Below are 23,171 nucleotides of genomic sequence, written 5' to 3'. Positions count from 1 at the left end.
TATTTGAACAAGAAATCTCAAGCAAATAGGATTCAATTCTTGTTAATCATTAATAGTGTTTGATGAGGGGGGAGATTTGTTTTCAGTATTTAATCTTATGTCTCTTCCATTATAGCCTGACCAGGAAGTAATCACTACACCAGATATTGGTAGTCTGTCATCACCTCTCATAGATACTGAAAGAAATTTAGGGCTGCTTCTTGGACTGCACGCTTCCTATCTTGCAATGAGTACACCACTTTATTCAGTGGAGGTCGAATGTGCCAGTAAGAATGTATTTATTTTTAATTACATACAAATATAACAAATACAAAATTTGTAGACGTGGTGGTTTTTACTTGTTTTTGTAGGCCCATGTCTTAATGTCACTCTGCCCAGATAATAGCTATTAACTTATTTTAAAGGTAACTTGCACTTGATTTCTCTCAGCAAATATGAAACTTCAGAACAGATCAAGTATGTGAAACAGCAATGTTATATAAAAACTGTGTGTGTGGAGGGAAAATCATTACAGGTTAAAACAGTAAAGTGAAAACAGAAGCAGAAGTCAATTAACCTTAAACAAGTTAATTCTTCATTAAACCTTTTGGTATAATGGTATTTTTTTACAGTTAAAGATAGTAATGTAATTTTGCATGAAAATTTGCCACCCTCGGAAAATAATTGCCCTGTTGCACGTTAGTAACTTTTATGGAAAACCAAAGGAATTATCCATGAATGTGAGAAGTATGTGAAGACACGTGTGAAGCCATGAAAAGTGTATTGTCTTGTTTGGCCCCAAGTGAAAGATTAATAAAGAGAGAGCCTTCAAAATGTGGTCTAAATTGAAGTTCCTGGTAAGAGGTAGTGGGTCAGGGCTATAGCTTACGGGTAGACTACATGCTTTCTGTGAGATCCAAGTTCAATCCTTGGAATCTCTAGATTAAAATAAAATAACTTGAGATATTAGGGCTGGGAGGGATCTGGATCTGGAGAACTGCTGCCATCACATTAGATTTCTCTGGGCTAGATAGGGCCAGTGGTGTGACCCAGTATAAAGCAGTCTCCTGTGGTACTAATGTATGCTGAAAATAATTATTTTGAATCACTTGAGACAAAATTTGGTACGACATTTTTAGCTTGTTTTTTTCTAAAAAAGAGTCGAGGTCTGTACTGCCACAAACCTCAAGATCTGTGAATGACTTCTGTAAAATTTGTATGCTGGTCTTGAATGTAGCTTTGTGGAAGATACCCCATCATGTTTTGAATAGTTAACTGCCTTTTAAGACTGGGAATGGCATTGTGACCTATGTAGCAAGTTAGAATTGCTAAAGCAGTATGACCAGATTAGATATTCGGCGTACTTTCATTTCTTTTTGCAGAATGGTTGAAGTCTTCTGTTTTCTCTGGAGGCTTGCAAACTAGTCAGATACATTACAGTTACAATGAGGAAAAGGATGAAGACCACTGCAGTTGTCCTGGTAATACCACCCCTAACAAATCAAAGCTGTATTCACATCGACTCACCCTGAGTGATCACTCACAACCATTTCTGCAAGCTATAGCAGACAACAGTATCCAGGATCACACTGTGAAGGTACGGATTATGGAGCCTGGCAGACAGGAACTGTTCTGTTCCGTTCCCTTTCCATGGCCATAGCAACTTGTCTAAAAGATGGTCTTGTCAAGCCAGTGGGAATGTTGGTATCTGTCGTGCTCAGGGCTGGCCACGACAGGCAGGTGGCTCACTGGTACTGCAGATGGTCCCAAGGTTAGTTGCCAGGAAGTCAGTAGCCAAGGAGCCGGCAAATGAGAGTCCAGAAGTCAGGCCAAGTGTCAGAGCCAATACATCAGTCAGAGAGAGGAGCAGACAGAAAGGAAGTCAGAAGGCTGGCTGAGGTTAGAGTCCGATCAATCAAGAAGCAGAGCAGGGTTCAAGGCAAGGGCAGGTCAGGAACTTCCAGACATAGAGCTCTGGTCACAGGGAGTGGCGTGCTGAGTTGCTTCCACACTTGGCTTCTTCAGCTTCTCTCTCTTATACTGTCCTAATGAGAAGCAGGTGTTATCTCTTTGCCTGATAGCCCCAGCTGGTGCTGTGCCTGCAAATGAGCACTTTTTCTCCTCTCTGACAGAGCTACTTTTGCTTTATTTTTCCTCTTCCCAGCTGGCCCAGGGAGCTCAGGTTTCTCTTTTGCTCTGGGGGAGTCTTTGTCTCCAACAGCCTCTGCAGAGGTTTCTGGCTGCTTCTGCTGAGTTTCCTCCGGAGCAGCAGCTGTTACGGCTGGCTCTGGTTCCAGAGTAGATCCTGCGGGCTCTTCCATGGCTGGCTCTGGCTCTTGAGTAGCCCCTGCTGGCTCTTCCTGCTCATCCTCTGAGGAGGACTCTGGAGCAAGAGGTAAGGTGGCCAGTTGAGGCTGAGGCTGATTCATGACAGTATCTGAAAAGACCTTGTGTTATAGGAATCCATCAGGTTATGAAGCACATGAGAGATAATACTGCTTTTCAGAGTCCAAAGTAGGAGCTAATTGTAGATTTTGTTTTATTTTTTTTAATGAGGGTAAGAGTTGCTTACTCCCACAAAAACAGGGAATAGAAGAGTAGTATAGTAAGTTTTTGCACAAAAACTGACAGCCAGTTAATACTCTTGAGGACGTAAGTTAATTGGCAGTTGGCTCCCTGAGAAGGCTTTATGGCCTTCACAGCCCTCCTGCTTGCCCCTGTAGATACATAAACCCGAACAACATAGGGAGCAGTGCTTTGGAAATCAAGTAAGGGGCTGATGTCTAGGCCCTGGCATTTGTTCGGTTTCTCCTTCAGGTGTTTGTAATTTTTTTCACTGCTTCTGCTCCTTTTAGTTCTGGAAGCACTGGTCTGGTTCCATTCTCGTCAGGATACGTCGAGTCCGCCCACAGCACCGGAGGGCAGTGGTGGCCATGCTGGCCCCAGTTTGTGGGTCCGCCCTGCCTTCCTTGACTTTGGCTGCCTTGTCGGCCTGGGTTAGCACTCCTGGGAACAAGAAAGGGCTCCCCTACAGACCTCAGAATAAGTGTTCTCTGGGACTAGGTGAGGTCTCCGTGTTCCAGCAGTCACCTGAGAAGCTGCCTCTTACGTCAGGGGCAGGTTTCCTCTCTCCTCCCCAGGTGGTCTATGGAGCCCTCCTTTTATCCCTCCCCTAGTACCATCCCCACCCTAGCTCCCACAGCCCCGCCCCCAAGGTGAGGCCCAACCCCTGAGCCAGGTGTGGCCACATGTCTCTGGTCCATCCTTGCTTGGGCAGCCGATAGGGGCCGTCTCCTGCCCCTCCCTGCTGCTCCCACCCCCAGCCAATGCCCTCCTGAGCCAGCCAGGCCCCAGGCGAATCACCAGCCTCCCAGAGGGCTGCAGGGGTGGTCTGGCCCTGGAGGTGGGCCTTCCTGGCCCAGGCTAGGGCTGCATTGTTTGTAGCGGTGCATCATTGCCCCTGGGGCTTGGGCTTCGGTGTGAGGCTCTGTGGCATGGTCTTGGCCTTGTGGCTTGCCTTCGGCCCGTCGGGGCAAATTCAGGCATTGGTGTTGGGCCCCCAGCATGGCTGATGAGGCTGGAGAGGAGGTTGGCATGGCTGTGCTGCTGGGTGCTTGTCCTCCTCGCTGTTCATCCCTTTCTCTGTGCTGCCGCTCGTCCCCATTGTCAGGTGCTGGCCTAGCGAGTCTCTTCCCTGCTGGTGAATGAGGAAGGGGGGTGGGGGTGGGGTTTGGCTGTCGCCCGTTTGGGGCACAGCGGAGGCCGGCCCTGGACAATGCTATTCAGTGATCATGGTAAGACTGAAGCAGCGGGCCTGTTTCATCCTCCTCATATTTTGACTATGCCAAGTAATAAGCTAATAGCATCTGCTGGTGTTTTTTAACTGTAAAATACTGCTGAAAGAGCATAAATAACACATTGTGTGAGATCTGAAGCTCACTTGGCTGCCACTTCTAAAACAATTTTTCCTCTTTGCATTGTTTGGTGATTTTGTTTATCTACAATACTGAATTAGGCAGCTTTTGAATAATGTTCTGCTTTAATTAGCTTTATTTGTGAGAATATCATGTTGTGGTCAACAATGAATGAAAACAGGTAGGATGGTTGTTGGGGGTTTTCCGGGCTGTATTGCCGTGGTCTTGGCATTGTAGTTCCTGACGTTTCGCCAGCAGCTGTGGCTGGCATCTTCAGAGGTGTAGCACCAAAAGACAGAGATCTCTGTCTTTTGGTGCTACACCTCTGAAGATGCCAGCCACAGCTGCTGGCGAAACGTCAGGAACTACAATGCCAAGACCACGGCAATACAGCCCGGAAAACCCCCAACAACCATCGTTCTCCGGCCGTGAAAGCCTTCGACAATACATAAAACAGGTAGGCTTTATGTTAAGTATTCAAATGATTATTGACTCCAAGGTTTGATTTATTTATTTTATTTTTCAAATTTTTATACCGCCTCTTCCTTGAATGAGGCCCAAAGCTGTTTACAAAGATTTAAACTGCAATAAATAATATCGAATAATATAAATACTGCAAAAGGTGAGGAAAGAAGGTAGGAGAAGGACAAGGAAATTCAGATTAGCTGGCCTAAAGAGGTGTAGAGTACTTAAGAACCCTGGGAAACAGACTAAAATATTTGTATAATATTGAGAATTTTTTTTGCTTTTATTTGCCTTTATTTGAAATTCCTGGCATTGGGCCACTTGAATTTCATGGCCTTGGCCCCACTGTTCAGTTTTATTTTGTACATGTGTATATCCATATGTATGAAAGTGTAAGAAGAGTCTGTTCCAGTTTGCTTTGGTGAATCATGCATGTAGCACTGATAAAACTGGGACACAGTCGAGTTGGGGATTCTTGTTAATTTGTTAGCATAGTCAGAAAGTTCGAGATAGTGATCGATTACTGAGCCTGAAGTATAATGACCATGTAATTCCTAAATATTTCCTACATTTTGCATAAAATTATACAAAATGTAGCGCAGGGATTATTACGCTGCAGTAATGTTCTTTTAAGTGTATGTATTTTTGTTCAGGACTTTTTATGTCAAGTGGAGCGGTACTGCAAACAGTGCCATTTGACAACGCCAATTACATTCCCTCCAGAGCACCCAGTGGAAGAAGTAGGACGTCTGCTGTTATGTTGCCTTCTGAAGCATGAGGATTTAGGTATGTTTTGGGCACAAAATTATCCTTTAGTTCTTACCTTAACAGTGTTAATATTTTCTTTGACATTACATTGATCTCTCTTTCCCTCTCCTCAAGGTCATGTAGCGCTGTCTCTTGTTCATCCTGCTATGCTAGGAGTCGACCAAGTTAAACACCGAACACTTCCAAAATCTGTAGCAGATGTATGTCGTGTTGTTTATCAAGCAAAATGTTCTCTGATCAAGGTAAGCGTCAAAGAGGTGCTTTGTTTCTTCAGCAGTGTTAGATATTTCAATCCTGTCCCCTTTTCTGGTCTTGATTTTGTCAGTGACTTGTGTTTTGTTTGTTAATACTTTTAAGACTCATCAGGAACAAGGAAGGTCTTATAAAGAAGTCTGTGCTCCTGTTATTGAACGTTTGAGATTCCTCTTCAATGAATTGCGTCCAGCAGTATGCAATGACCTCTCTATTATGTCTAAGCTTAAGAGTCTAAGTTCTTTGCCTCGATGGCGAAGAGTGGTTCAGAAGATAATTAGAGAAAGAAGAAAAAAGAGAGGTAAAAAGATTTTAAAATACAGAACTATACTCCAATCAGAAATTTTACTTTCTTAATGATAACATTGCGGTAGGATACCATGGAGACTTGCTTCACTTACTGGCATATTCAGTTATTCCATTTTGATTCTAAGACTCTGTGTTGATAATTTGTAAAACAAGTGTTTTTTTTGCTGCTAGTTTCCAAAAAATCTGAATCTTCTGATGTGGAGGAATCCAAAATTGGTAATGAGGGAAGTGATTTGGAGGAGCCTTGTGTCATTTCTCACAGCCCTGTGACAGTTGATAAAAGACCTTTGCCAGTCAAATCACCTAAGGTAGTATATCTTGTGCAGAATATACATAAATTCACGGTAGTCCTTATACATCTGGAACATATATGTGTGACAAGTGAATATCAAGGACTTCATATTATGATTATTTTGGTATTCCTTTTCAGAATGGCTTGGATATGCTTTATTTGACTTCTGTACACCTTGCTTCCTCCTAAGCATAAGGGAGTGGGGGAATCATATATGTGAGAATACTTATGGGGGAATCTATCACAAATTACCATGTTTTGTATGGGTACATGTGTGATAGGTGGACAGCATACTCAACTTACAGAGCAATCCTAAGAAGTTACTCCAGTCTAAGCCCATTGAAGTCAGTGGGCTTAGACTGGAGTAATTCTGTTTAGAATTGCACCTTGTGAAAGAGGATCTTTAGATATCTGTGACTTGATCTTGGATGTCATAAAGGTAGCTTTTAAATATGACTCTGCCTTGTCTGTAGCAAAAGCAATCATAATACATGTTGCCCACTAAATTCTGATTAAATAAATAAAAAGGGAAGGAAAGTTGAAGCTCAAAGGAGGGTTAACTCTCTACAGCCCTTTCTAGGCGTTGGACTTTAAGGTTCTAAAGTTTTATATATAAAGGTACCAATACAGAGCAAACACTATATTCAGTCCGATAGCTTGGTTTATTAATTTGACTATGAATGTAAATATCATTCTTATTTCCTAGGATAAATGGCAACCACTGATAAATACAGTTACAGGTGTTCACAAATACAAATGGCTGAAACAAAATGTCCAAGGCTTGTATCCTCAGTCTGCTCTTCTCAATACCATTGTTGAATTTGCTCTGAAAGAAGAGCCTGTGGATGTAGAAAAAATGAGGAAGTGTTTACTGAAGCAGGTAAAGCACGCCTGGTGTCAAGTGAGTGTTCCTTACTATTTATGGCACTGACATAGATATCACAATTTTATATCTCTGTATTTTGCAGCTCGAAAGAGCAGAAGTTCGTTTAGAGGGGATAGATACAATTCTGAAGTTGGCAACCAAAAGCTTTTTACTGCCTTCTGTGCAATACGCTATGTTCTGTGGATGGCAACGACTTATTCCAGAAGGAAGCAACATAGGGTAACTTCCCACCCCTCCTCTCCAAGCTTGGTCTGTTTTGTGAGTTTTTGCTGTGCAATGCTTGCAGAGTACTGGGTCCATTGCAGAGATTTCAGAGCTAGCACAAGAAGATGTGGTCCTTTGCTCCAGTAAGATGTCAGAGTGTCAAGCAAGGAAGGGGGGAAACTAAGGTCCTAGTATAGCATTTTATGTGCCACAGGAGCACCTCATTAACTTTAGGACCAGCACCATTTCCACCAGGGCGCTGTTATAATGAAGGTGGGATGGGAGAAGCAGAATCCTTTTCTCTGGTTTGGGATTCTGTTGCAGGATTGCCTGTTAAACTCTGAAATGCCTTTTTTTAAATCAATAAAAGGGAACCTCTAACGGATTGTTTAAAGGATGTTGATTTGATTCCACCCTTCAATCGTATGCTGCTGGAAGTTACCTTTGGAAAGTTGTATTCATGGGCTATTCAGAATGTTCGGAACATACTGATTGATGCTAACAGCAGGTTTAAAGAATTAGGTGAGTACATGTAGGTCTGTGTTGCAAATTGCCTTCAAAAACCACCTTTAGTTGACGTGGCGGTGTGTTAGTGAGGTGCAACCTATTGGAATGTCATTATGTTACAGAAGCAGATGTTAGAATAGAGTTGATATGCATGGATTTACCTGTGCTCGTCCATACTGCTTCTGAATTTTTTTCATATTATATATTTTATTTCATTTCCCAAACATATATACATAAAATATACATTATAATCTATAAATCTAAAATAAAAACTACATGCATACATTTAAGCAGAGCTTACTTAAATCTACCTTCAATATTTCAGTTCTCTTTAAATATTCTTTACTGCTTCTGATTTTTTCTCTACTTATGAGGTGGTTGTAGTGTGGCATGGGGAAGTGGAAGGGATTGTTATTCTGATGTGCATACTTTGAGTGGTGTCAGTGGGTTTGGCTCATATTCAATGGTTGTGGAGAAGATTTGGCTTACCAGTAAGCCTGGTTACTGAGGATGGGTCAAGAAAAATACCTTTTAAACTACAAGCTTTTCATTTAAAGTTTTATCAGGAGAGATCTCCTTTCTTGACTCCGTATGGATCTGTTTCTACCTGAGAGATTTCACTGGAAATATTGTTAAGAAGTACCAATTTAGAAGTAAATATTGGTAATCTAAATAGGCAGGATATAAGTGTATTTAGAAGGCTTGAGTTGATAAGCAGTTGCTTGATTATATTTGTTAAAAGCTATTCTCTCCCCACCCCCGCAAACCTCAGGGATCCAGCCAGTTCCTCTGCAAACCATTACGAATGAGAACCCTGCAGGACCAAGTCTTGGGACCGTTCCCCAGGCACGTTTCTTATTGGTCATGTTCAACATGTTAACCTTACAGCACGGTGCAAACACCTTGAACCTTCTTCTCAACTCTGGCATGTTGGCATTGACGCAAACCACGTTGCGGTTGATAGGTAAAGTTGCTGCGTTTACGGGTACATCTTGTCTGTCAGCTCACTAGTTGGTTAAAGGCTTTAGAATGCTTTCTACAAACATCTTCTGACAGTTTTATTTTTTGATCGAAAGTAGCATATACATCCTTGTGGAGACTTTATAGAAGGACTAATCTAAATGCTTTCAAAAGTGAAATAAATTCAAGTGGGTGGTCCTTAGAGGCATTCCATTGATGGAAGTGTGAAGAGAGAGAATCTTGTGTGATAAGTCTCTTGTGGCAGCCCCATTACCAGTGTTGCTTCATCCCTTGATTGCTTTCTGTTTGAAAGATCCCTGTTTCCAGGCAATGCTTTTTTGAGGGTCATCTAGTGTGTTAATTCTAGTATGTGTCGATTCTTTTCCTCCCAGTGTTGTGTTTATATATGCTGTGCTTATTTTACAACATTGTACTAGCTTATCTGTTAATGAAAGATACATTTTCATATATATATATATATTATTGAATCAGGGCCTAGTTCAGACAACATTGAAGAAGATATGCTTGCTTCGTCCCGTGGTGCTTCTGCTACAGTCCTAGAAGAGTCAAGGAAGGAGATCACTCCTGTACAGCTCCCTGTATCAGGGCCAGAACTTGCAGCCATGATGAAGATTGGCACCAGAGTAATGAGAGGTGTAGACTGGAAATGGGGCGATCAGGTAGTCACGGTGCTTGTTCTGTTTATATCCCGCTGTTCTTTGTTGGAACTCAAGGCATAGTTTGTTGGGTTCTCTGGACAGTTTTCCATCCAAGCACTGACCAGACTCAGACCCACTCCGCTTCAGCAAAGTGGCCATGTCATGTGCCTACCCTTGACTGTATTACCTTGTTCTGTTAGAGATCGATTAAGTGTAAAGTATGACTTCAGTTCTTGCCCAGAAATTTGAAGTTTTGTTAATTTCCTACAAGATTTTTTTTTTGGAGGGGGGGACACAAAGTAACGCTGGCAGTGCCCGTGGCGGGTCCTTGAAACCTGCTCCATTTCTGCCTGCTCTCCCTTGAGAACAGGCAGCAGTGGCCAGCATGCCCGTTAACCAAGTGTGCCAGTTAATAAAATACTAGGTAACACAGCTTTTTGTTGTTTTGATGTCACAGTGTGTCCCCAGGTCACACAATTGACTTCTTTTGATCATTGCTCTTCAGGATGGACCACCTCCAGGCTTGGGTCGTGTGATTGGAGAATTGGGTGAAGATGGCTGGATTAGAGTGCAATGGGACACTGGTAGCACCAATTCCTACAGAATGGGAAAAGAGGGGAAGTATGATCTCAAACTGGCTGAACCACCACCTACTTCCCAGCCTGCAACAGAAGACTCGGACACAGAGGATGATTCTGGTAAGCCAGTTCCATGTTGAACATGGGCAGAGTCTTTGCCAAAGAGTAACTTGCAGCTGATCAAATTGCATCTTTTCCAAGAAATTAGACCAAATTGGTAAATGAGAAAATGTATGGTATGGTAAAAGCTGTGTTTTCTGGCATGTGCTTAAACAGCAGATCAGTCTGCTTTAAGACTGCAAGAGCATGAAGGGTGGTTTTAAACAGTTTGCTTTCCTTTAGATAACCCTGCCACTAGTACAGCCAAAGAAACAGTTTGTGTAACTTTGTCTTTTGCTATAGTATTCTGAAACTGTGGCAAATTTACTTGGAATTAAAATAAAATTGGGTTTTCAGACTTTTTAAAAATTTGACTGGCTTATTTAGTATGAAAGAAATTCTGGGACATTTTTAATCTAGATGTGCAATAGGTTGCAACTGTTAAAGATATATTGGTGTGACTGAAAATATCTTACGAAGTGAGTTAACCAGCAGTGTGTTTAATTGCCTGCTGTCATTTATTTTGACTTTTGGTTCAGAAGGAGAACAAGTTGAACGAAATCTCCATCCTACTTCCATGATGCTAACAAGCACAGTGAATCTACTGCAAACCCTCTGCCTTTCTGCTGGAGTCCATGCTGAAGTCATGCAGAATGAAGCTACCAGAACTCTGTGTGGGCTGCTCCGCATGCTGGTAGAGAGTGGAACTATAGATAAATCAAGTAAGTACTTGTGTCACTTGGATCTAATGCCTCAATAAAACACTTTCTGATTTTTGAAATTTAAATGAACAATGGCATTCTGTGGCCACTATTTTATATTTTGGGGACATTGAATTGAGTGCCCATTTCTTAAACGGATATTAACATGTTGACCATTTTTAACAGAACAAACAGTTGTTTGTGAAACTGATTCTCTGCCACTTCACATTCATAAATGTATTTTTTTGGTTAGTTTTTTATAGCCCATTATTTGCTTGGCTAAATCAAAGAAACTATAAAGTATAGTATCCAGTTCTGTAGTATAGAAAAGTTAATTTAATAATGCTGGCCAAGGCACACTTAGTAGTTCTTTTTTTTAAATTTCTAGCTTCTTTACCAAATACATTGGTTAATAAAGAACAGCACAGGATCTGGTGTACCTTGGGATTCATCCGAAGTATAGCACTCATGCCTCAGATGTGCAGCACTCTTAGTACATCACAGTGGATAACTCTGCTAATGAAAATTGTTGAGGGACATGAATCGTTCACTGCAGCATCTCTGCAGAGACAGGTAATGCATTACTTTACTAGAGGTATCCATTGAAGTTTTAAGTCAGTATTAGTAGTCAAGTTATATCTCAGTTTTAAATCTCCGCTTCATACTTACTCATTTAAAATAATTACAATCCCACCTTTAAATCAGAAAAAGATATCTGAAGCAGCTTTTAAAATACAGTTAAAAGCAAAATACAATATAAAAATTGAATTATGTCAAAATCAGAAGAGCAGCGATTGATAAACTGATTCCTATCCAAGGGCAGCCCAAAATATCCAAAGGGTATCATCAATTTTGTTTTGAATCAGACCTCTTAAGAAATCCTTATATCAAATGAATGAGCACAATGACTTTGTTGCCATTTTTAGCCCAAATATGAAAAAAGAAAATTGGGAATATGGCTTACTGGGACATATTTTGGTGAATGCATAGGCATTGGCCTGAACTGAAAGGCCATCAGCAGTTTGATTTGTTGCTTCAATAGCAGCCCCAATGCTATGTGGAAAATATTTCCTGAAACTCAGGCAAGTTTGAAATCAGTTATGACATGGCAAATCTGCTACTGAAAGATAAAATATCAAAGATTCCACTAGTAAACTGCTGTTTTGTAGATCCTTGTAATTATGTTCCGTGTGCAAAACCAAACTTGTGTGCATACAGCACTCTGGTTTCTTTAGAGATATGAAATGTAACATACAGTTAAACCTCACAGATTAAAATCACCTTTTCCCCTCAAAATTATCTTTTATCTTGATACACAGTGGGGGTGGGGGAAGGGCTTAATTTGTTTTAAAAAGATGAGCATTAGAGGCCATTTTAGTAAGATTATTTAATCTAAAATATAATACAAAATCTTTATTCTTATTCAGTTGATTGGCATTGTCCCAATAAATGAGTTTGTCTCTCTTTCTCCCCTCATCCTGCTTTAGATTCTTGCAGTGCACTTACTACAAGCAGTGCTTCCTTCCTGGGATAAAACGGAAAGATCAAGGGATATGAAATTTCTTGTGGAAAAATTGTTTGGTTTCCTGGGTAGCCTTCTTACGACTTGCTCTTCAGATATCCCACTTCTCAGAGGTAAAGAGAAGTTAGCTTATGTTGGATTTTACTCTCTCTCTCAGATACTGTTAGGTGTTCTAGCTTTTCCGTTTTCTCTTTTTGTCAGAATCTACTCTGAGGAGGAGGAAAGCCAGGCCTCAGGCCTCTCTTACTGCAACTCATAGCAGTACTCTGGCTGAAGAGATTGTGGCTCTGCTGAGGACATTACATTCCCTGAGCCAATGGAATGGCCTCATAAACAAGTACATCAACTCTCAGCTAACCTCCATCACCCACATCTTTGCAGGAAAACAGTCGGAAGGGGTAGTTCCCACATTTTCAAAATAAACTCATTTTTATTTAAAACAAGTAATTGTTAATTCAATAAACCTTGCTTTTATTTAACATATTATGGAGCATTTCTGTAAAATGAAATTACTTTCTCCAGTGTTAAATGAGCTCTAACATAAAATTTACTTGTTGCTATTCATATTGTATAAAAAGTTGTGCATGTGTATATGACAATGCAAAGTCCACCCTATAATTAATTGCACTGTTCTCCTTACTACTAGGCTGTTTTGGAAGACTACTTTCCAGACTCTGAGAATCCAGAAGTGGGAGGTCTAATGGCTGTCCTAGCAGTGATTGGTGGAATAGACAGCCGCTTGCGGTTAGGTGGCCAAGTAGTTCATGATGAATTTGGAGAAGGCACCGTGACAAGAATCACCCCAAAAGGGAAAATCACAGTGCAGTTTTATGATATGCGAACGTGTAGAATCTGTCCCCTTAGCCAGCTTAAACCAGTAAGTGTGCATTTATGTGGTGTCTTTTGACATTAGTGTGATAACAAGTGAAATATTGAAACTTTGTTTTGTGAAGTAGAGAAATCTTCCCCTGCCAGATGCACAGGAATGTGTGAGCCCTGGAAAAAAAAAGTTTTCTTAAAATGCCAGTCTTTTACAAATTAATCCATTAATCTTAACTGAAAAGAAGAACCTTCTCTTCAGTGTTTTAATCTGTCTGCTGCCTGCTCCTCTCTCCAACTTGGTCTGATGCTGTGCTTTTTGTACATTTCTAAAAATGGAAGAGGTGGCTTCCTACTTGTGAAAGCAAAGAAATGAACACAATTAACTTCCTAAGTAAAGGCTGCCAAAATGTAAACATCTGCTTTTCTTTTTAGCTTCCAGTGATTCCTTTTAATGTGAATAACTTGCCATTCACTGAGCCCATGTTATCTGTCTGGGCACAGCTGGTAAACTTGGCTGGAAGTAAAGTAGAAAAACATAGAATGAAATCTCCCAGTCAAGGTCTCTCAGGTATGTCTTTCTCAAATTATAATCTCTATTCTAAAACAATACTTCCATCAAACAGTGCAGAGTGCAGCTTCATCGGCATTCGATTGAGCATTGTGAAAAGGATAGTGTATTTTTCAGTTAATGAAGCCTGAGTTGGGTATGTTGGAGTGCAAATGAAAGAAAAAAATGCATTGCTCTGATAAAAGTACAGTGTTCATGTTTTGGCTGAAAGGGTGATTTTCTTTCGGAAACAATAAAAGCATCATTTGCTTCTTATCTTTTCATTCTGTCTGTTTTCAAGCTGTCTTTTGAGCCCTTCAACTGTGTACTGAAATCAATATATGATGTTGCCAACTCAGCACAACTCAAGGCTTTATTAACAAACCAGTTCGTGCTCTTTGTTATACTGATATGCCGATAATATGTCTTGAACAGGCCAAATAGATTTGGATCTGCTAAGATGCCAGCAGTTAAAGCTGTACATATTAAAAGCAGGACGAGCTCTGCTTTCTCACCAGGATAAATTAAGGCAGATCTTATCTCAACCTGCTGTGCAAGAGACTGGCTCAATTTCTACAGGTAACATCTTATGCTTGATACAGTCTTCTTTTCTCTGTAAGAAGATGAATATTATTTTATTATTTATTTAATTTATAGCCCACCCTCCCCGCAAGCAGGTTCAGGGCAGGTTACAACAATAGATAAAAATACAGTGGGTAAAAACAGTGAAATCACAGATCTCACAAATATAATATTTCAGGAAATCAAAAACTTGACATACATAAATTTCAGTATCCCAAGATAGGGCCTCCATTGTCCTTCCCTGCGCACCATATCTAAGAAAGGGTGGAGGTGTGAGTTGGTATTCTGTAACCACTGATGTGTGGGGGGCAGATGACCATATCTCTTCCCCCCCCCCGCTAATAGGAGATGGCAGGGAGGCTTATTTGATGGATGTAACACTGGCCTCAAACATATGCCTGGCGGAACATCTCTGTCTTGCAGGCCTGCCTAAAGGATATAAGATCCTGGCAGGCCTGAGTGTCCTCTGACAGAGTTCCACCAGGTTGGGGCCAGGCCCAAAATACCCTGGGCCTGGTTGAGGCCAGTTGAGGCTCCCTGGGGCCAGGGACTACCAGTAGGTGTTTTCCTGCTGATCTAAGTGCTCTCCGGGGTACATACGAGGAGAGGCGGTCCCTCAGGTATGCTGGTCCCAGTCTGTTTAGGGCTTTATTGGTTAAGACCAAAACCTTGAACCTGATCCAGAACTCCATGGGGAGCCAGTGTAGCTGCTGCAAGGTTGGCGTCACATGTGCCCTGTAAAATAATCATAATAATTATAATCATATTCATAATCATATTCAATTTATATACTGCCCTTCAGGACAACTTAATGCCCACTCAGAGTGGTTTACAAAGCATGTTATTATTCCCACAACAAAACACCCTGTGAGGTGGGTGGGGCTGAGAGAGCTCCAGAGAACTGTGACTAGCCCAAGGTCACCCAGCTGGCTTCAAGCAGAGGAGTGGGGAATCAAACTTGGCTCTCCAGATTAGAGTCCCACGCTCTTAACCACTACACCAAACTGGCACACTCATCAGGACATGCGCAGCAGCGTTCTGGACCCGCTGCAATTTCCGAGTGTGACCCAAGGGAAGCCCTGCATAGAGCGAGTTACATACAGTAGCCCAATCTGACGGTGACCGTTGCATGGATCACTGTCATTAGGTCATGGGTTGAGAGATAGGGGGCAAGCTGCCTGGCCTGCTGGAGGTGAAAAAAAGCAGACTGGGCAACTGCTGTGACCGGGCCTCCATTGATAGAGAGGAGTCCAGCATCATGCCAAAACTCCTGACCAATGGGACGGGCACAAATGGTGCCCCATCAGAGTCTGGGAGCTGGATCCCTACATCCGCCGCCCCATGACCCAAGTACAGGACCTCCATCTTCGTGGGATTCAACTTCAGTCTACTCTGCTTCACCCATCCAGGCACAGCCTCCAAAGCTCTAAGTAGGGCATTAGGGGCAGAGTCAGGCCAGCCGTCCTTCAACAGATACAACTGGCTGTCAGCCACATACTGGTGACGACTCAGTCTGAAACTCTGTACCAGCTGGGCAATGGGCCACATGAACAACAGAGGGGAGAGTATTGCCCCCTGTGGGATGCTGCGCACCAGTGGTTGGTGTACTTATAACTTCTCCCCAAGTGCCACCCTCTGTCCCCAACCGTGGAGAAAAGAGACAAGCCACTGCAAGGCAGTCCCACGAATCCCCACATTGGCAAGGTGGTGGGTCAACAATTCATAGTTGACCATGTCAAATAGAATTTTTAACTTTTTTAATTTGGTTAAAATGGGCAGATTAACAGGAAGTTGAATTATCTTGTTGAGAAGGAAGAGAAAAAATTAATGGGTAATAGGTGAGATTTCTCCTTTCCCTCCTCTCAGAATAATAGCGTGACTATTGATAATATACTTGAGCATTGTCATCCCCAGCAAAGCATTGTTGCACCATGTTCAGGGTTGTTTTTACAAGCTATGAATGCAAGTGATTTCATTAGTTGAAAAAGAGTATTTGTTGTGAAGAAGTCTCTTCTTTAACAAGATCTGTTAAGATAACTCAGGGATAGTCCATATATAGGAGATGTCCTGAGACAGACAGGTAAACAAAAGCTTTGTGTTTTCTCAGATGAAATCTAATTGGACTTGTAGTTCTGTAGAGATGCAAGACATTGATGTGGCCATATTATCTGGTATAGAGTAAAACCCACTGGAAGAGTCTGCCAAGTCCCCCCCCCCACCTCTTAAAATAATGGGCCTGTTAGAAGGAGCTTGTATATGCATCTGCACTGGCTTATCCAGAATGAACCCATATCTGCTGTTGGTATTAAAGATAATGAGAGCAGCATATAGGTTTCTGTTGGAGATTGGCTTCAGTAGTGTTCTGTTGGTGGAGCCAGCATTATTCCTGCCGAACAACTTGCAAGGGAAATTGCATGGTTTAAAGTGAAATAGGCAGAGTTTAAATCACATGACTAAAAAAAAAATTCAAGGTTTCTCTGTGGAAATGTACACCTGTCTACAATAGGTAAAATGGAACAGGTCTAGAATTAAACTAAAATCTTAGTTTTAAAAGCTACTAGTCAGTTTAGTTACTGAAGTGTGAACAGGTAAGTGTGAGCCTGAGAATCATCCTCATGGTTTGTCATTAGATCTGAATTGTGTCCAAGTGCCTTTTCTGTTTCAGTTTTAATATGTTCTACCTGGAAGTCTGGGAGCTGCCCCGTGGTGCAGAGTGGTAAGCTGCAGTACTGCAGCCCAAGCTCTGCTCACAACCTGAGTTCAATCCCAACGGAAGCTGGGTTCAGGTAGCCAGCTGAAGGTTGACTCAGCCTTCCATCCTTCCGAGGTCGGTAAAGTGAGTACCCAGTTTCCTGGGGGTAAAGTGTAGATGACTGGGGAAGGCAATGGCAAACCACCCCATAAAAAGTCTGCCAAGAAAATGTCATGATGCGACGTCCCGCCATGGGTCAGTAATGACTCAGTGCTTGCACAGGGGACTATGTTTACCTTACCTGGAAGCAGACAGTTAAACTTAAAATTACTTGTCTGAAATTATTATTTTTGTTGTTCAGGGATAGGTTATATGACACCATTCCTTCGCTAGAAATATTACTTTGCATAAGAAACAAGACACATAAATACACACTAGGATAATTTGAAAGTTTTCCCCTTCTATATGGTGATCTGTGCAACTAACATCCATTTTTATTTGTTTAAGATGATGGTGCAGTAGCATCACCCGAGATAGGAGACCTGTCTCCTGAAGGACCTCAGCCTCCCATGATCCTCTTACAACAGCTATTAACAGCAGCAACACAGCCATCACCTGTGAAAGCAATTTTTGATAAGCAAGAGCTTGAGGTAAATAGCTTGCCTTTATCCCCTTTAGTTCTTATAGTTAGTCTGTTCATGTGAATGATTCTCATTGTTCTTCGGTAGTTTCATTCTTTGTTTAGAAGTTTGAACCTTTGGAAGTTATTAGATAATTTCTGGTTCTCAGCATAAAGTACAGGGGAGAGTCTTTTGTATTGTAAATGAAATCTTTTATGAGAGCTTCTAAAAAGACGTCTTTTGATAACTGTGGGTTTGATCTTAAGAACAGCAAGCAGAGCTTTGGATTGTGGAATGGATCTTTCCCACCTCCCTCTGCCATTGCCTTCCTCTTCATTTCCTTAAGGGCTGCTCCTGGTGGTTGGGGGAATCATCAGGCATGGTGTAGGGCATAGTGGGAGGGGTTGAAGCTAGAGGAGTGAGACCTGGAAACTGTTGACCTCCCACTGTGCAAAGGAAATGGTTTCTGTTCACAAAGAAGCTGTATGTATTAAAACATTTTCAAATTTGTGGCTACCGTGCCCTGTTGTATCTGTTTTCATTGAACTATTGGCCATATTGTGTTTTTGCTCCGTGAGTGTCCTCGCTGTTGATTATATTGTATTCACTTGCAGTATGTAATCTGCCTTGGATCTCAATGAGAAAGGTGGACTATAAACAAACAACAACAACTGCATATTTAAGATTCCTTGTCCCTGCTGCTAAGTGTGAATGAAAAGTCTAATAGATTTGTTTTTGAAGAGTTGTTTAGTATTGCAGAGTATTAATATAGGAGTGATTTTTCTGTACTTGATTCCTTATTTATCTTTGTGCGTGATTAAGGAAGAAGTTGTCACTGACCTAAGCAATTTGCATGGACAAAATGTTGAAATTGAATATTGTATCTCTAATTTTGCATTTTGCTTCATGGGTTTTCTAATCCAGACATCAGCAAATATATGGATTAAATACAAAATTCTACTCACGTTGCACTCTAAATATGTATCTGTTACATAGTTTATGTCTCTCTTCCCTTAGGCTGCTGCACTGGCTGTGTGTCAGTATCTGGCTGTGGAATCTGCACATCCTTCAACTCCAGTATTTGAAGAGTGTAGCTCCAGTGAAGCTACAACCCCTGTTACTGTCCAGCATATCAGACCTGCAAAAGTAAAGAAACGTAAAGTGTCCCCTGTTCCACCACTTCCAATTGTAGTACAGCTTATGGAAATGGGATTCCCTAGAAAAAACATTGAGTTTGCCCTTAAATCGCTTTCGGGAACTTCTGGAAGTGCTTCTGGGTTACCAGGTATTTCACTTTTTAATGCTGTCTACTACTAAACAAGGAATTAATGAAATCCTTTCGAATTTGACAGCTATAGCTAAATAATAGAGTGGTGAGGATGAAGACAGTATTGAAGCTATGGTTGTTCCATGTAGTTCTCATTTAGATTTTGACGAGATAGGGTGTCTTGCTTTTTAGAGGAGTCTCTCAGCTTCAGGTATAGAGGGTAGTCTCAGGGGAACAAAAGGTTTTAAATTTAGGGTTTCCAGAATAAGAGCCTGTGTGTAGGAAGAAGAGGAAATAATGAGTTGACGATCACTCCAAATTTACATGCTTAAGATATAGAAAGTGGGCCCCGTGGCGATGAGTGGTAAGCTTCAGTACTGTAGCCCAAGCTCTGCTCATGATCTAAGTTCGATCCTGGCAGAAGCTAGGTTCAGGTAGCCGGCTCAAGGTTGACTTAGCCTTCCATCCTTCTGAGGTTGGTAAAATGAGTATCCAGTTCCCTGGGAGTAAAGTGTAGATGACTGGGGAAGGCAATGGCAAACCACCCCGTAACAAAAAGTCTGCCAAGAAAACGTCATGATGTGACTTCCCCCCACGGGTCAGTAATGACTTGGTGCTTGCACAGAGGACTACCTTTCCCTTTAAGATATAGAAATGTAAAGATAAAACTGCTTGAGATACAAAAATGTAAAATGAAGTGCAGGAGCAGAGAGGATTTCTGCAGAAGATTGCAGAGCTCTACTTCCGTCATGCTGCTTGAAGGTGCATTAGGATTAAAGGCCAAATGGAGTGTAGAGGTGTGGAATTAAACAGAATCTGCATGGTAAAGTGGGTTTCAATATGTTGTTCTACAAGTGGTTTTTAAAACCCACAAAGTGAGTTGAAGCACCCAGGGCTAATGGTGGATGAACAGAACAAAGAAAGGAGAAATATTACCTCTGTTGTGCATCTATTGAAATTATAATTCTGTAGATAGCCATATTTGCCCTGTTCTGTTTCAGGGGTGGAAGCCTTGGTGGGCTGGCTTTTGGATCATCCTGATGTTCAAATTACTGAACTCTCAGATGCTGACACAGTATCTGATGAATATTCAGATGAAGAGGTAGTGGAAGATGTAGAAGAAGCAGAAGCTGCATATCCTGTGGTAAGTGCAAGAGAGAAATCTTCTAAATTGTTTCAACTCCCCCTGCCCCCCAAGAAGCTGGCATTTTCTTAACTTTGAGTTAGGAAAGCTGTGCCATACATTTAATACTAGTAATGGAGAGATTATAAATAATTAGGATTTTTTTTTCTTACAGTCCACTGGTGCTGTTGTAACAGAAAGCCAGACTTACAAGAAACGTGCTGATTTCTTAAGTAATGACGATTATGCTGTGTATGTGCGAGAAAACATTCAGGTAAGGTCAGTTGTAAAGCCCACATTGAGTGGTGTTATTCTCTGTTTGGGAAGGAGGAGAATGTTGAAGTAGAAATGCTGTGAAGGGATATATGTGCTAGAATAGATATGAAAGTTCTGCTTTCATAACTGCCAAGGGAAAAAGCTGGCTTGTGTAGCCTACTTCATCATCCTTGCTATTGCAGTTTGCTGTGACTTTGGTTTGTGCTGTCTTTGGTTTTCATGGGCATCATTGATGATCCTTGATCCATGGTGGCTTCAAGGAGCTGCTTCCTTCTGTTGCAGTTTGAATTCAAGCATGTGTATTCAAACACACTTGTTACACTGGCTTTGAAGGCAGTCAGTGTAGGGTTCACCTCAATGACATGTGTTGTGCAATTGTGCATCAGGTGTTGACCTTTGTTGAACTGAGAACAAGTAAAAAGTTGTTACACTGTTGGAGCTATGAAAATGTATTTAGTTAATGTGACAAAACTGAATTATAACCAATCTCTATCTATACTGGGGAGGAATTTTTTTGCTCCAGAGTTAAAACTGAATGTTTCCCTTTTTGCCCTCTAGCTTGTGACTTGGCTTGCATGCCAAAAACCATATTGGGTTATTACTACAGTGCTTTAACTGTGTAGATAGAATCCAACACATGCTCTTTGCCACAATTTTGAGGAGTAATAATTTCATTTTACTTGTATGGGCCAAGTTTACAAATGGTGTCCAACAGGTGGAAATTTGTGGGCACAGTGAGCTTGATCCAGTGCCCTTACTGTGTATGTGGAGTTGGAGGCTTAACTGCTTCACTCAACTATTCCTAGAGCCTTTCATGTGCATGTCTAAGATGAAGCAGCTTCTTCCTGTGGCTTTCTTTAATATTGTTCAGTTTTAGTGTGTCTGTGTGTCTTTTGGGGAACAGTGTGTAGTATGACTGTGAGTGTGATGAAACTCTGCTGCACTACAGCAGGGGCACAGCCCAGATAATATTCTTTTTGCTGTCAGTTCTATGATATGAATATTAGGAGCTCTAAATTGCTTATTTTATCCATTCAGTCTGTGGTAGTTCACCCTCCCGGTATAGTGACATACTGTCCACATGCCTGATTAATTCATCTGCATTCCTGCTTTGATTACCTGAACTTGCACCTGTTTCATAGACGAATATATGCCAAATGCACATGTTCGCTTTTGACAATGTATTATCCAATGATGACATATTCTCTGAAACAATTAAGTGGAGCCTTATTTTCATGAATAGCTGTTTACGTGTATCCTCTGCTTTGTTGAAGATTCAAGTGTGCTAAAACTGATTCTCCCCCTCTCCTTAGGTGGGGATGATGGTTAGGTGCTGCAGGACGTATGAGGAGGTTTGTGAAGGTGATGTGGGCAAAGTTATTAAACTGGACCGTGATGGGCTGCATGATCTCAACGTTCAATGTGACTGGCAACAGAAAGGTGGCACATACTGGGTTAGATACATCCATGTTGAGCTTATAGGTAAGTTGAGCATTTAATTATTCGGATGATTTCTACCACATATTCAAAGTCCAAGCAAATTAATGCTGCTTTTTATGTTTTAGGGTTTCCACCTCAGAGTTCTCCTTCGCACATAAAGATTGGTGATAAAGTGCGTGTAAAAAGTTCTGTAACCACTCCCAAGTACAAGTGGGGGTCTGTTACCCACAGGAGTGTGGGAGTTGTAAAAGGTAATTATTGAAAGAAATATTGGTGAGATGTGCACAAGGATGGATTTTGCCATCGTTCTTTTAAATAAGTGTATGATAGGTACTATATGATTAATTATTTACCTCATGCGCTCCATCATACTTTCACTATATCTGAACAAGATATCCTTTTCAAAATATTGAATCTGGAAATTGACTAGTCTGTGGTAGTTTTTCTGTCACTTGCTCTTTGGTTCATATTAAGGGACATGTAAAAGAAAACATTAGATAGATGTTTTGTTTTGAAAGTTAAACAGACTAATATGATTACCTCTCTGGAGAAGTCCTTCCCCCAATTTTGTTAACCTCTCAGATGTATAGTGGAGTGGGGAGTTGATTGTGGGGAGCTGTCAAACAAATCCTCCTTGTATATTTTAAGATGGTGCAGTTAAATGGAGTATGTCGGCCTCACAGTTTTTGTTCCTAAGAGGACCTGATTGAAGTTAGGTGTTTAAGAAGCAAGCAGGAGCATGAACATTACCCCCATTCTGCAGTCACTCCATTGGCTACCTATCAGTTACCATGTTCAGTTCAAGGTACTGGTTATCACATACAAAGCTCTTCATGGCCTTGCTCCGGCATACCTACAGGACCGCCTCCCTCCCTATGTTCTTCTGTGGCAACTTTGCTCATCTGAACAGGGTTTCCTGCAGGTGCCACCCTGCACATAGACGAAATCAACAGCAGCCTGTACACAGGCTTTCTCTGTGGTGGCCCCTACCCTGTGTAATGGCCTGTTTGAGGAGGTCAGGAGAGCCCTCACCTAGTCTTCTGAAAATGACGCAAAACTGAATTATTCAAAAAAGCTTTTGTATTGTAGGGAGGGGGTCTCAGATACTCCACTAATGAGTTAGGGACCACAGACTTCACCCATAGACTTTACCACTATGCTACCTTATGTGCTATCTTTAAATATGTGCTTCTATGTCTGCCCTAGAATTGCTTATGTTCTGTTTCAGCATTTCTTCAACTCTGTATTGCTAGAATTGCTTATGTTCTTTTCCAGCGTTTCTTCAGCTCTGTATTGCTAGAATGTTTATATACCCCATGGCATTGTTTGTGAAATTTTCCTTGATACTGACTGTACTACTCTCACACTGTGTAATCCAACTTTAGTCTCAGTGAGAAAGGCGGATCATAAATGATATAAATACATACATAAGGTATAATTATTGTTCAAGAACCTCAAACCATTGCAATTACCCAGTTGAAACACTATGTACCAAATACTGATATGATGTCTCAAAATAATACTGTTGTACGTGTATCTTCTGTTTACAGTTAATTGTAATTTTATTACCTTTTGTCACAGCCTTTAGTGCCAATGGTAAGGATGTTATCGTTGACTTTCCTCAGCAGTCTCATTGGACTGGGCTATTGTCAGAAATGGAACTGGTTCCCAGTATTCATCCAGGGGTCACGTAAGTCATTTAGGCAT

General features: G+C 41.4%; 1 protein-coding gene across 1 annotated transcript in view; it reads left to right on the top strand.

Moving 5' to 3' along the window:
* HERC2 (HECT and RLD domain containing E3 ubiquitin protein ligase 2) overlaps positions 1–23,171 on the top strand; it is a 128,009-nt gene that overhangs the window by 37,674 nt on the left and 67,164 nt on the right. Inside the window, exons 26-51 of the mRNA XM_054973254.1 lie at positions 116–266; positions 1,362–1,576; positions 5,012–5,144; positions 5,241–5,368; positions 5,484–5,679; positions 5,859–5,995; positions 6,686–6,859; positions 6,948–7,084; positions 7,440–7,591; positions 8,349–8,540; positions 9,029–9,216; positions 9,701–9,893; positions 10,412–10,594; positions 10,962–11,146; positions 12,061–12,208; positions 12,297–12,493; positions 12,742–12,972; positions 13,350–13,485; positions 13,900–14,043; positions 17,246–17,388; positions 18,376–18,643; positions 19,627–19,769; positions 19,924–20,022; positions 21,338–21,506; positions 21,590–21,715; positions 23,046–23,154. Coding sequence (XP_054829229.1) covers positions 116–266; positions 1,362–1,576; positions 5,012–5,144; positions 5,241–5,368; positions 5,484–5,679; positions 5,859–5,995; positions 6,686–6,859; positions 6,948–7,084; positions 7,440–7,591; positions 8,349–8,540; positions 9,029–9,216; positions 9,701–9,893; positions 10,412–10,594; positions 10,962–11,146; positions 12,061–12,208; positions 12,297–12,493; positions 12,742–12,972; positions 13,350–13,485; positions 13,900–14,043; positions 17,246–17,388; positions 18,376–18,643; positions 19,627–19,769; positions 19,924–20,022; positions 21,338–21,506; positions 21,590–21,715; positions 23,046–23,154 — 4,277 coding nt within the window. The remainder of the gene's footprint in view (positions 1–115; positions 267–1,361; positions 1,577–5,011; positions 5,145–5,240; positions 5,369–5,483; positions 5,680–5,858; positions 5,996–6,685; positions 6,860–6,947; positions 7,085–7,439; positions 7,592–8,348; positions 8,541–9,028; positions 9,217–9,700; positions 9,894–10,411; positions 10,595–10,961; positions 11,147–12,060; positions 12,209–12,296; positions 12,494–12,741; positions 12,973–13,349; positions 13,486–13,899; positions 14,044–17,245; positions 17,389–18,375; positions 18,644–19,626; positions 19,770–19,923; positions 20,023–21,337; positions 21,507–21,589; positions 21,716–23,045; positions 23,155–23,171) is intronic.

Source organism: Eublepharis macularius, chromosome 3 (assembly GCF_028583425.1).
Source record: "Eublepharis macularius isolate TG4126 chromosome 3, MPM_Emac_v1.0, whole genome shotgun sequence".
In the NCBI taxonomy this organism is placed as follows: Eukaryota; Metazoa; Chordata; class Lepidosauria; order Squamata; family Eublepharidae; genus Eublepharis; species Eublepharis macularius.
Note: the sequence above shows the minus strand (reverse complement) of the source record. Positions and strands in the feature narration are given on the sequence as shown.